At 40.4% G+C, this 14,699-nt stretch overlaps 1 protein-coding gene across 2 annotated transcripts in view; it reads left to right on the plus strand.

Annotated features, from left to right (window-relative positions):
* Positions 1-14,353, plus strand: part of LOC135234590 (synaptoporin-like) — a 29,899-nt gene extending 15,546 nt beyond the window's left edge. For both annotated transcript variants that reach the window (XM_064299340.1, XM_064299341.1), the window contains exons 2-5: positions 704-828; positions 9,176-9,374; positions 11,011-11,199; positions 12,211-14,353. In XM_064299340.1, the coding sequence (XP_064155410.1) occupies positions 704-828; positions 9,176-9,374; positions 11,011-11,199; positions 12,211-12,507 (810 nt within the window). In that variant the 3' untranslated portion in view covers positions 12,508-14,353. The remainder of the gene's footprint in view (positions 1-703; positions 829-9,175; positions 9,375-11,010; positions 11,200-12,210) is intronic.
* Positions 14,354-14,699: the final 346 nt, after the last annotated feature.

Raw genomic sequence — 14,699 nt, forward strand, 5'->3', positions numbered from 1 at the left:
AATGCAGAATGCTAATTTTTGTTGGCACACTATTGTCAGCCAATTTGAGCCTGGATTTGTCCGGCATTGTGGCAGTGTCTGCATTATGTTTCTAAGCCCACCAGACACAGCCTCAAGCAACTATATCCAAAAAAAACTAAACCTTTTAGTTGAGAAAAAATCCACGTGCACTGTGTTTGAGCTTCTGTTACTTAGTTTCAATAATATTTAGAGTAATTATGACTCTCGGAAAACGAACTCCCAAGGGTTACCCCTTCAGAAGAGACCAGGTTTATGCCTGTATTGAAACAGGTTCAAGAATAGTATGCATTTTATTTTGGGTATGCCATTTTCTGGCTTGTGTTAATAAAGAGGGCAATAAATAAGGAGTTCAACTCTAGTCAATATCCTCCTTTCATTTAATGAAGTTTTTGTTGGTAGTGTGTCTTGTTTCAAAAATTTATCAGCATCTGAAATATTTAAATCAAAATCAAAATTATTTATTCGCCAAGTACGATGTAAATACATATTTGATACAGGTCTGATCACCATAACTTTGTGAATAGGCTCTGCAATGTGCTGTTAGCAGATACACATGTTTATGACTAGATTCTGAGATGTGCGGTTAGCTGTAATGTAGGTTTTGCGAGTAGGTTCTGGGATGTGCTGTTCACTGTAATGCAGGATTGCGGGCATGTTTAACACTGTTCTTTTTTTCCCACAGCTTTTTGCCATTTGTGCTTTTGCAACATGTGGAGGGTACTCTGGTCTGCTGCAGGTTAGCATGGACTGCCTCAACAAGACAGAGAGCAACTACAGTATCACCATCAACTTTGCATATCCATTCAGGTAGGAACAAGCACTACACATGCTCAAATGGAAGGTATTACATCGCTCATATTTGAATACTATTGTCATGAACATGAAACAAAGCATGTGATACAGATGACTCTGTTTTACACATATGAGCAGTGCTGTTAGGAACATTGTTTCAGGAATAAATCTGCCTCTTGTTTAAGTGGTTTATAAAAGGACTCCCCTCTCCCCCACCCTAAACTAGCTCTCCAAGTGCAGTCTGGGCACACCTATTAATATCTACTTCATAATCCAAATGTCCACTTTTCTTCTTAAACAGCCATGAATTTGTGCAGATGCAAAGATGCACACACCCACAGTGTGTAAGAGCTATGTGGCTCATCCGTATTGCTGAGACAGATGTGCACAATGCCTGGGACCCAAGAGCTGGCTCCATTATTATTACCCACATTCTTCTGTTTTTATTATAAGGACCTGAGAGCTACTGACCTCATTATAAGGACCTGAGAGCTGCTGGCTCCATTATCAGGACCTGTAGGCTGCTGGCTACATTATCAGGACCTGTAGGCTTCATTATCAGGACCCGAGGGCTAATGCCATCATTATCATGACCTGAGTGGCATTAGCTTCATTATCAAGACCTGAGAGCTGCTGGCTTCATTATCAGGACCTGAGAGCTGTTGTCTCCATTATCGGGACCTGAGAGCTGTTGGCTTCATTATCAGGACCTGACAGCTGTTGCCTTCATTATACATACCTGAGAGCTGTTGACCTCATTATTAGGACCTGAGAGCTTCTGTCTTTATTAGGACCTGAGAGCTGTTGGCTTCATTATCAGGGCATGAGTGGTCAGGATAAATAACAAAAAAATGTACATTCTATCAGAATAGCCCCACCAGAGTTGAATTCAAATGTATTTTGATTGCATCAATTCAGAAGATTCCTGAAAATTTGAAAAAGTAATTGAAATGAAATTAATTTTTAAATGAATTGCATTTCAGTTCACAACATAAATACATTACATTCTCTATAGAATTTTCCAGGAAATGAACTAGTGCCAAAACACAAAGGAAGTAACATATATTATGGCAATGTTCTAAAAGGTTGAAGTTGTTCCAGCATCCAGTTTCTTTGATCTCTTCCAACATCAAAAGTATTGCCTGACATGAGATTGCATAGGTTGCATTTTTCCAAGGCATCTCCACTAAGTATGCTACTCGACTTTACTGTATAATATGTAATCTCCGAAGAAACAATATCTCCTTCCAGCTCCACAGCAGCCCTGTCATTGCTCATTTGACTGATACAAAGGCAGAACATGCTGTTCAGAAACACAGACAGATCAGAAGCTTGTGCACAAGCCCATGGAAAGTCAGTGGGTGATGTCAGAGTCACTTCGTCCATATTTTTTCTACAGTCTATGGTTTCAGGTTGTATTATGCGTTTTCGTTTTTCTGCAAAGGAGTGCTCAGAATGTGCTAATCTTTGATTTTCTTATGCAAACCAAGGGTAATGCAAATGGCAGCTGAGACATTTATTAGCGATATTCTAAAAAAACTCTCCTTTTTGTAATACACTCAGGCTGTTGCTTCTGATGCCTCTTGGTGAGCTATGTCCAGGCTGGCTCAAATGAAGTAAGATATGTTTTTCACATGCATTAAATAACAGGAAAACTCATCTAAAATGGGACTACTGCCAGCCTGTTTAAATCATATTAGGTGGTTGATTTCCATTATCTCCTCCTTGCAAATGCCTATGCATTAAGGCTAATGTGCCAAAGTTAGTGCCTTATTGTCTTATCACACATGCTAGAATCACATTACTCCTACATAAGTAATCTTGATGCTTACTTTTATACAACAAAACTGCTTTACGTTTGTGCGGAATGTTCATAGATCTGCCTGAAAGTTCGTCAGTATAGCTCTTCACTAACTTTTCCTCAAAAACGTAGCTCTTTGCTCATTTTCTGCGGTAAAGGCTGCGAGGTGAGTGGCTTCGTTCGGTCGTGTGAAATCCCAGCCGGCTCTCGAGCCCCGTCCCGCGCGGGCACTCCAGCGCTCGTCACTAGGCACATTCACCATGAGCTTTCTGAAGGACCTGGCTGAGAGCCTCGCCACCAGGCGCTGGCTTTGTGACACATTTCCGATCCGCTCCCTCCGCACGGCGAAGGATCACAACCCTGACATGTAAAATATGCTGTAACTTTGCATGTCCTGGAAGCACTGGCGTGCACTTTTACTTACTGAATACAGCATATGAGAATGCAGAAAGTAAAGTTGTGTGGTATTGTGATAATGTAAAAAAAATTGTATTCATTTTTTGTCTGATACGGTCCTGTTCACATTTCTTTATATGCCACACATATCCAGTTTCTTAAAATCTCATTTTTGTTGATGACTACAGACAGAACACAATAAATCATATAACAATTGGATTTATCTTAATCTGATCTGAGCTACCTGGTAGTCTGGGTCAGGTTTCTCCACCATGAGATTTTAATGTGAACATTCCTCTCCTGAAATCAACATCTTACTGGCATCCTAAATCCAAAATAACCTCTCGCGAAAAGTGATTGGGAGTCACGAGGGAACCTGCCAGTCAGGTCAGACACAATGCTGAGCGCAACAACCACAAGAAATGCGATCTAGGCCTTAACAGAATTGGGTATACAGTTCATTGTGACTGGTGTGCGAACAGACAATTGCATCTAACAGACTTACAGCAACTCAATTTGTCAGCAGTATGTGATTTGAGTGTAAGCAAGGTCAGTGTCCTCACAGAACCTGTCCCTGATTGGTTGAAAACAGGCAGGGGTCTCTTCAGGCACAGACGGTGTGGCATTAACGTCCCTTTGTTCACGTGTAAGTGGTGTCTCCAAAATCTGGCATTCCTCTGAGCGGTCCCCCCCCACCTCCCCCACCCCCCCAGCACGCCAGCACGCCAGCACCCACAGCGGTAATTAGAATGCTTCATTCTGGCACGGCATGCTGGCTCTCTGTCGAAATCAAAATCAAACAGGGTTCACCTCCAGCTGGCTGGCATTTGCAGGAAAGCCTTCCATTTTATATGTTCTTACTGAGAACAGTGCACTCAGATAATCTATAAATATGTTCTTTTTATTTTTTTTTATTGTGATAAGAGTTAAAGGTTGTATGAGGTTTTTATTTGTATCTTGTCTTAAAATATTATATGAACATAAGTTCAGCTATTTGAATTCTTCATTTCCATTACTTATTTTTCTATGCATGTTAGCTGTTTTATTTTTAGATGTTATTTTCATTAACTATCATTTTTCATGTGAAGACTATAGTCTTCTGAATGAGCTGTCTTAAAAAGTTAATGCTTTGTTAATATCCTATTATAAACAACTCTTTAAAAAACATATGGCCAGTCAAGCTTTTTATTTATTTATTTCAGTTTTGAGCCACTTTTGACACAGTTACAAGACCTTTAAATCGGTGTCTTCATATATTGTTTTTCATTGATACATTATGTGGATTTTACGTCTCTCAACATTTACCTGCCAGATTTCATTTTTTGCACAGGTCATGGCTGTTTATGAATGTCTCACAAGAACAACAGTCTTTCATTCTACAAGGCCAGCAATTGTTTGCACATCAGAATCACCCCATATTTGTCACTGTTAGAAAAGTATGGTATGAATCCAGTTTAGCTCTGGGCCACAGTATCTGTTAAATAAATCTCTTAAATTATACCTGCCCATGGCTATACAGGAGAATTTTCACAGTCCAAGAAATGAAAAGACACGAAAATATAAGAGAAATTCTATTCTGTTACAACTGTTTTGGTGCTCTAGACGCTGACAGTCTTTGAATAGTTCAGCAGTTATTCTCTGCACTTAGAAATCTAAGCTGTATGAAAAATATCTGCTGAAACATCGCTGTATCAGCAGAGCTCCTGCTTTATGGCTTATTTAAAGCCTGAAGCAGTGCCCTGATGTATGCTTCTGTGAGTATGCGTTGCTAAGCCTACCACTGTCAAACAGCTATTCCTGAGATCTGAGAGGAAGCTGTGTCACAGACGGGTAAGAACTTCCCTCGCAGAATCTTTGGAGGTATATGCACAGGCACACCTGTGTTTTTCTGAAAAGATGAAATCTTTCGAAGGTAGCTGGAAAAGGTCTTGATGTGCAGTTTGTAGGCTTGTTTCATTGTCTTCCCTGGGTACAAACTGAACTTCTTTTGGAGAGGGAGTTGTGGAGAAGGGGAGTACAGTATGTCCTTCTCTCCTGAACTATCAGTCAGCTTTTTCCTGTAGTTAGGCATTGATTTATATGGTTCTCTGTGGAGGATCTTAAACTAGGTTATGCTACCACAAGTCTGAACCCTGTGACTGGAGGTGATACATATATATGTGCTCTCTCTGAGCTGAACAGTGGTCTCTCTCTATACTTAGTGTACTCTCTCTTAGCTGCCCTGTGGTCTCTCTCTTTCTTTGTGTAATCTCTTTCGGGTGCAAAGTGGTCTCTAAACTTTGTGCACTCTCTCTGGTCTGTGCAGCGACCTTTGCACTGCGTATGTTCTCAGTTCAAATGATCAAAATAAGTCCTCCATTTGGTTCCATTTTGAATTGCCAGTTCTTGTTTTTGCTGTTGGTCATCAGTTTTAAATATCAATTCCATAACTATTTTCGTTAATTGCCTCCTCTATTTGGTTAAATTTTTCAGTTGTGTTTTGATGTTTTTTTATTACATAGAATTTGCATATATGTTTTCAGTACCAGTGAGTGCTTGAGGCATAGCTCTTGTTCAGTGGGCTCTCTGTGTTTTTTTGTTGTTGTCGTAACTTTTTTGGATTGTTTTATTGTTTTGTTTTATAACATTTGCTAACAACGCCAGTGTTTCATAACATTTGCTAACGATACAATTAGTCATATAATTTTTTCCATTTGAGTCAAATTGGTTCCATGCTGTTTGAAAGTTTTTTATTGATAATTTTTGTATTAGTCATGTTAGCTTTGTCGTTTTTCTTTGCTGGTATTTGTCCAAATATACAGTGATCTCAAGGGGATCCGTTTCTCAGCTGGGTTATTGTTGAGTCTTTGTTGATCCATTTTAAATAAAGACTGGCTTGACAGTGGCCAAATAATGGGTTTACGCCCTGACAAAAAATTGCTTTATATATTTTGGATCAGTGTTAGTAATGCCATATTCTACCACACTACTACCTAATCTTGAACTATTATGTGAATCTATCAGGAAAATTCCCCCTGGTCCTTGCGTTGACTGTATACGGACTAAGTCCTTTACAGAGATGCATTACCTGTTTTCCGCTTTTATTAACCACACTGTTGTGGCTGTTCAGCTGTGCTGTAATGGGAGTGTGGCACAAAGACTCATACCCAAAGAGGTGGTGGTTTCCTGCTGTGCTGATATAGTCCATCTCTTTTATTTTAAAGTTTTAATTTTATTTATAGAAACATTTAGTTTATGGTTTATGTTGTTTTGACATTAGCAGTATAACATTCTCATTAATGACTGTTCCAACACTTCAAAATTAATACATATTCTAAGCAAGTAAAATTAATGAATAAATTAATTTAAAGTAATATCGTAATATTTCCATACAGCACATTTTTACTGATAATGCATACATACAGTTTTCCTATTATTATTTCAGAGGTTTTGAGCAGATGGTATGTAGTAGATCAATAATCAAGTTCAGTTCCGATGCTGCAGGGTTCAGTGCTCTCGAAGCTACAGCTGCATAGCGCTCTGGCTGTGCTCCTTGTTCTAGTTGGATGGGGTCTACTTTTAGGTCTGGTCCAGTTGTGTGCTCTGGTTTCCTGATATTCACGGCGCTGCAGTTGATTTGCTGTGTGGGGGCTCTCAGTGTTAGGGAGCGTCGGGGTCTCATTGGTTGGAAACTGCTGTGGGGTGGCAGTGGTAGGATTCCGGTTCTCTGTGTAAGGTGTCCCGGGGCAGTGTCCTTCAGCACCTTGGAAAAGTCTTTGATGTCCTGCTTGTTCAGTTGAATGTGCTCCGAAAATCCCAGGTCAGGCGCACACTGTGCCTCTCCATAGCTCTGCATTGATGGTCTGGATGATGTGGAATGGGGCGTCTCCATGTGACAGTAGGGTGGACATGGTGATCCTTTCTGCTGTGTTGCCTGTTTGCGGCAGCCATGTCTCCTCTTTGTGTCATCAGGTCATTGGTGGCAGTATGAATGAGTGCTGAGCCTTTGTTCAGCATCTCTCAAAGAGCAGTTGGGCACCATAACTTTTTTTTGCTTTCATGCCTGAGAACAAGAGTATTTCCCTTAGAAACTTCCTCTGTTAGAATCACACAGTGTGACTGCATCTGCATCAATGACTTGTTCTATGTCTGCGACAGTACTGGGCGAGGCGACTGATACAGTGGGTGTTACGCTGTCGGCTGATGAAACAGTGTGTTTTATGGTGCTTAAGTTGAGGGCATTGCATGTATTGGAGGGTGTGTGTATATTAGGATGGTGTGGCGAACTGGGTGATTGAGTGAGTGTATTGTTCTATTTTTTATAGAACAATACACAAGAGCACAGGTTTACTGAATTTGAAGAACATCATTGACTTAAAATGTAAAATATAGATTAACAGTTTGGCCTAATCTGACAAAAAGAACATGGGAAATGATACATTTATGTAAATAAGAAAGGCTGGTTCATATAGGTTAATACTTAACGTTACATTGTGCCTTCTCATTCTGAGTGAATGACTGAGAGACTTTGTCAAGCAGTTTCAAGTGGGTATGACAGGGTGCTAGACCTAAACTCAACACAAACACCCTGCTAAAGTAAATGAGTACAACCTCGACTACACCCCAGATGCCGTCTGTCCTATGTGTAAAGATGCACTTAAACAGGAAATACTGTACTGTCTGAGACAAACGCAAAGCATTGCATGCATAGAGCCAATTTGCCTTCTATAGAAAATCCCCTGCTTTTTCACCTAAGAAAATGTGTTGCTTATGGCTTTGTGTCATGCTGATGGGTACTGGATATAGAGCAGAATATCAATTATTACTGAAATACCCTCTTTCATATGGTAGCCCACAAACAAGGCTTATGATTGTTTCTGGAGCTCTCTATCCCTGTTTTTTGCAGTCAGTTATTGGTATTTGTCCACATGAGGACCAGAGTTGTGTCAGTGAAAGTCAAGAAAGCCATTATGAGACTGAGAAATAGGAAAACTAGAGTCATAGGCTAAACCTTAGGCTTACCAAAATAAACTGTTTGGAACATCATTAAAAAGAAAGAGACCACTGGTCAGGTCACTAATTGCAAGGAGCCTGGTAGGCTAAGGAAGACCTCTACCATTGATGACCAAAGAATTATCAGCATAATGAAGAAAAAACCCCAAACACCTGTTCAACAGGCGATTAACACTTTTCAGGAGGCAGGTGTGGATGTGTCTGTGACTCTGTAGAAGCCTTCACAAACAGACCTACAGAGGCTACAGATGTAAGCCATTAGTTAGCCGCAAAATCAGGATGGCCAGGTCACAGTTTGCTAAGAAGTTCCGAAAAGTTCTGGAAAATGGTCTTGTGGACAGATGAGACCAAGATTCATTATCATTTTTAAAAATGATATATTGCATAATTGTGGCGGGGTGTTGGGAGTCACTCTGCATCTTAGTGACTGATCAAGAAAGCACCCAAATGAGGGCAAACAGTGGATTTAAATGCAATGTATTTCTAATTTAATTAATTGGTCAAACAAAAAATATGACAAAAATTGCAAACAACAGAAAAAAATCATCTCCCACAGCAAGCTCTTGTAGAGATCCTAAGATCTGGGGAAAGAGAAAGGCCTCTTAAGGCACAGAGGCTTTACAACCAGTCTAATGAAGGCAGGGGGCAGGACCTGAGCTGACTGCTGATGAGCCTCAGATGAGCATGCCTGTGTGTGATACTGTCGCTCTCCACGGTCCTGTGTTCCTGGCTGTGGGAGGGAACAGCTGACAACAGCCAACGAGAAGCAGCAGAAATCTCTGCTCCTCCTCCCTCCCCTCCCAAAATTACAATAATGCAGGACCTTTTTTCTCAAACAGGTTCATGGACTCCCACGTTCCTTATCATCTGTCCAGATTTTTCCCAAGACGAACAGACCAGCCAAATATGGTTTCCATTATAAGACTGTGAACACTAGCCAGTACCCTTAGCTAGAATGCTAATTTTCATACTACTAGACTGTGGTGCTACCTATAAGCACTAACCATATTGCAACTTGTAGCTTTGTAACTATACTACAATATTAACAATGGATCTGATGATAGCCCCACCTATAGCAACTAGCTATATCACTTTGGTGTGCTGTGCAGAAGTTCTAATGGTGTTGATTCATTGAAATATGTGCTGTTCCCTTTCCCCGCTGGGCTGTGGCAGGTTGTACCAGGTGTACTTTGATGCCCCCTTGTGTGAAGGGAACAGGCGGGAGCGGCTGTTCCTGGACGGGGATTTCTCCTCCTCAGCCGAACTATTCGTCACCACCGCCGTCTTCGCCTTCCTCTACTCCCTGCTGGCCACCGTGGTCTACATCTTCTACCAGAACAAGTACCGCGAGAACAACCGGGGGCCTGTGGCCGTAAGTCACAGCCGCCAATCGGCACCACTTTTTCACCAAACCTCTCTATTCTCCACAAATGCTAAAAATCAGTAATGGCATGATATTTAAAAAAAAATAGAATTGCTAGTTTTGGGATTGTTGGGTTAAGGACTGTTAAGTGTGTACTGTAGCTGGAAACAGTAGCCTTCTACATTTTACACTGGTTACTGGTGATGTGGTTCAAAATGTTGATTCCAGATTTGCTCTTAATATAGTTACTGAATTGGTCTGCTAAATTTATTTATATAATTGTCTATATCACTTTTGTCTTTTCTGCCACGAGTTAAGAATGAATAATTAAAAGCCATATTGAACACAGGCTATTAGTAGTTCATTTGAAGTTCCATTCTAATTAGCTTGTACACCTGAGGTGACCTTATTCAGTCATGTATAAAAGACTGCAGTCAGCACACAATGCCATTTGACTGATGATGGTTTAACCTTTCTGTTTTAGCGTCTATTTTAACCAACTTTCAAGTAAAAATATGTCAGAAATAGCACTTAGTTTTATTGAAACCAACCTTTATGGTAACCTCAAGAATAATTATATAAACTATTTAAAAACTGTTCATTTTATTGAATTTGAAAGTCTCTGTCATCTGTGATGTTATGGGACAATTATTGACTTTGCAAATATTATAGGTTTTTGATAGAATGCAATGCAGCATTATAAAATTATGAGGAGTTTTGTTGATTAAATCTGACCCAAATATGATTCTACTTTGAGTAAAGCCCCAACCACACCAACCCAACTCCCACAGACAGCTCATTTCTTCTCATAATGTTGTTCTCGTAATGTGTGTGTGCGTGTTTTTTTTTTTTTTTACAAAAATATTTAAAAACATAATTTTTTCCAAACCTGATATTACCCTCTCCCATAACCCTTCATGTCATCAATATTGTACTTGCCTTCCATTGCTCACTTACTACTATCATTGGGTTTGTACAGTGCTTCTGTTTTTGAATAGTTATTTAAACAGTTTATGTTGCCAGAGTAGCTATTTTATCCTTAATTTTGGCTGCAAAAGTGTTCTTTGTGTTTATGTATAATACAATTCCCCATTGTTCATCTATTGCTGTCCTGCTGTGCACTCACCTGAGAACCAGTAACTATTTCACACCCTACAGTCCAAACAGTATGACAGGAGTGAGAGTAAGTGCCTTTCAGGGAAGAGTCTCTCTCTCTCTCTCTCTCTCTCTCTCTCTCTCTATGTACAGTACCATGTGGACTAATTTTATCTTGCACTCAATTGTCTTATGGGGGCGTGCCATGAACAACAAGCACTCATTTCTCGCAACATCAGTATCTATAAATAACATAAGGCTTGTTTGAGATCTTGTCCACATTTCATGCTGCTGCAGCAGCAGCAGCTGCATACTTCAACATGCAAACAAGGTTCACAGTCTATGAGGGTCTTCATGCTATCTTTGATTATGTCAATGAAGTGGAGGAGAGAGCAGGCTGAAACTGAGTAGGAAGTGTCTGAGATGGAGGATGATGTTGAATACAATCCTTAAAATGTTTCTTGGAATGTAGCCTTTGCATAAGGATGCAGTGATGTGTTGCATTAAGTGAGCGGTCAGGAACGTGTTCATTCTTCTGTGACCGCACCAGGACTTCATTGTGACCATGGTCTTCTCCTTCACGTGGCTGGTGAGCGCCTCTGCCTGGGCCAAGGGTTTGGCTGATCTCAAGGAGGAGACAGACCCTGAGAAGGTGCTGCAGCTGATCTCTGCCTGTAGAGTCAGGGCCAAGTGCAGCTCTGTTCAGGAGCCTCTCTGGTCAGGCCTTAACATCTCTGTGGTGAGTCGTCATAGAAACTGGCAGAAGTTTTAGCGCTGCAGTCTAAAAATACATAGGGCCATAGGGTCCCATTGTATATTAAAAAAAAACAGAGTTTGCGTTAGCCAGCAGTTGCTGCTCTTTCTACAGTAAAAATGATCAAAGCCTGGGAAATGTAAATCTGTCTGGACATTCTGGCTGACAATTTTATATTTGTAATCAAACAACTCACATGTGGTGAAGACAGATGCAGAACTCGCATTGTTTATACTGGACAGGTTGGGTTAAATTTCAGAACTATTTTACCTGGACTTTCTGCTTGTCAGCCAGATGTACTTTCAGTGAATTTAGGCACCGATGCAGCAAGGTAGCTATTATTGATAACATTACTTTTTAACATATAATTTCAAGGTGTAAATGAAATGTATTGTATCCTCATGTGTTTGCATTGTTCCAGTGACAAGTTGGGAAAAGCTGCCTTTTTATTTTTTCATGGGATTCCTTTCTGTGTGTCTGTGTGTGGATGTAAGCATCAGAGTGACATCAGAGTGAGACAGTCCCAGAGAGGGGCCCTTATAGACAAACCCAGAGAGAGTGGCCCTTAGAGACAGACCCAGAGAGAGTGGCCCTTATAGACAGTCCCAGAGTGAGTGGCCCTTAGTGACAGACCCAGAGAGAGTGGCCCTTATAGACATACCCAGAGCGAGTGGCCCTTATAGACAGACCCAGAGAGAGTGGCCCTTAGAGACAGACCCAGAGAGAGTGGCCCTTATAGACAGACCCAGAGAGAGTGGCCCTTAGAGACAGACCCAGAGGAGTGGCCCTTAGAGACAGACCCAGAGAGAGTGGCCCTTAAGACAGTCCCAGAGAGAGTGGCCCTTAGAGACAGACCTGGAGAGAGTGGCCCTGAGAGACAGACCTGGAGAGAGTGGCCCTTACAGACAGACCCAGAGAGAGAGGCCCTTAGAGACAGACCCAGAGAGAGGGGCCGTGAGGGACAGTCCCACTGATGCCTCTTCTCTCTCCCTCCAGGTCTTTGGCTTTTTCAACTTCCTCCTGTGGGCAGGCAACATCTGGTTTGCTCGCAAAGAGACTGGGTGGTACCAACCAGGCTATCACAGGTATCCCGCAAGGAGTGCCTCGGAGAAACAGAGCGGCCGATTCACCCGGCATCCCTACAGCCAGGGTAGTTTTGAGGAGCCCCTCAGTCTTGAGCAGCCAATGGGAGGCTTCATCACCCAGCACGCTGTTCTGGGGCAGCAGTCCAGCTACAACCAGGTGGGCAGCTGTGTGACCACTGGGCCCATCACCTTTGCTGGGCAGATATAGCCTCCGAACACTGCCCCCTGCTGGGCTGTAATGGGAGGCTGTCCTAGGTCATGGGGGACTGAGTGTGGTACAGGAGGTTAGGCAGACACACCATTTGTTCAAGCCCAATTGTTTGGGGCTTACCGGCCATAGCACAGGGCTACACACCCACAGCCTGGGGGGCAAATGTGACCTGTCATAGATTCATTATTATTTCTTTGAATATTGAAAATAGAAAAATTAAAAAGTATCATTCCGGTGCATGAAAAATGTGACACAATTCAGATCTGCATCTGTGATGTCAGCATAACCCCCAATAGAGACACAATAATAAGGATACATACATTATAATATAGTATAGCATATTATAAGAAGACATCTGCTTTGTTTACACATATGTGCAATATGTCTTATTTATACATTTATATAAATATTATGTGGAAATGTGCACATTTTGAAAAAAAAGGATCCAGCCCCCAGGAAGAGGTAGTTGAAGAACCATGATCTAGAGCTTTTCCTACACCAGGGAGAAACACAGTACACTTGAGCCCAGATTCAATGGGCAATGTGCAACACACTGTGTGTTTCACTCCAATGAGCAATGAAATTTAGAAGGCATTCTACTTATTAGTTTTCTAATTCTACTATTAGTTCGGTTGAGACAGGAACAAATTAATGAATGTAAAACAAGGAGGAAAGTAACACTTGTTACATTGCATGTTACTGTGCTTGTTTGATGTATTACTTGGAGTTGGACTTAAAGCAGCTTGGTGAGATTGGTGGTTAGATTGAGGCATGGACTCATTCACAAATCACTCCTTTGATATATCTGAATGTTCATTTTTTCATCATGGTTAATATTGGTAATTGCTGAAAGTGTTTGTGGAGATAAAACTAACACTTGAATGTGACCATTTAAGTTTTGAATAAATAAATGATTTTCACAGTTTTTACCGGTTTTATCTTTTCAGCTTCAGCTTCCAGCATGTTTTTGTCTGTGGGAAGTTATATATATTTTAATTGTTTTATTTATTTCACACAAATTGAACAATGGTGAAATAAAATGTGATACTTTGTACTTGTTGAAGATTTTATTGTTAATGTTGAAGTGTATGAAATTGTGCAGTTAATGGTTGTTACCTGTTTGAATTTTGACTTTTCAGCCATTTAAAAGAAGTATTTCACTAAAATATTGACTTTATTTGCACACTGACTTGTGTTTTAATAAAAGTATGTGGATAGTACTTACAGGTTTATTGCACATGCTACCTGTCCATATGAACATGTAACATCTGTTGTTAATCTTTTGGGAATTTAGTATGCTGGTGTTCATATTGTATAAGGATTCAATTGTTTTGTGTGCTCTTTGTTATTAAATATGCTTTAATATATTTTGATTATAAAAGTAATACTGCACTCAGTCTGCTGTATAAAGGCACATAAACTTGAAAAGGCACATGAAATCCATCAGACCCTAACTATCCTTAATGAGAGATGAGTATCTCAAAGCTTGTCTCAAGATGAACAGTCATGTCTAATTATAATCAGTTTTTGTGTACTTTCATATCTCCTTAATCACATTTCCAAATACAACTCATAGTTTATCAGTTTTCTGTTGGTGTTAAATGTTTTTAAATGAACATGTATTCATTCAGTATTGGTTTTGACCATTCAGATCACATGGCTGTGTTTGTCTCAGCAACTTAAATGAGAAATGGGGATCAGTTTCTTTGCTGTACCCCACTGAACTTGCTCAATGATGTCACATTATGAGAACAATTCAGATTCAACATACTTCAGACCTGTTAACAATTACTGAATGTGAATGCCTGTTTAAAATGCATTAAAAGTTAAATTAATTAATATGCACGAAACTGTAACTGAGACTGTGTCCTTTTGAGACTGTGTGTGTGTGTGTGTGTGTGCGTGTGCACATTAGAATAGGGAAACGTACACTTTCACGAAAGGTCTACTCTATTAAAAGTAAAATCCGTGACTACTTATAAGTGTTCCTTTTGAATTCCAATATGGCGAAAGACATTTATGTGCAGTAATGCAGACTCCTTAGGTGTAATTGGATTAATTTTGGATTTTGGCTGTTTGAAAGTCATTTCCATTAATATCCATGCACAGAACTGTTGAGGTTGTGTGGTGTGTGTTTGAAGCCAAAATACACTTAGTTTTCAAAACATAACATATTTGGCTTTCCTTGT

Source organism: Anguilla rostrata, chromosome 11 (genome assembly GCF_018555375.3).
Source record: "Anguilla rostrata isolate EN2019 chromosome 11, ASM1855537v3, whole genome shotgun sequence".
Lineage (NCBI taxonomy): Eukaryota > Metazoa > Chordata > Actinopteri > Anguilliformes > Anguillidae > Anguilla > Anguilla rostrata.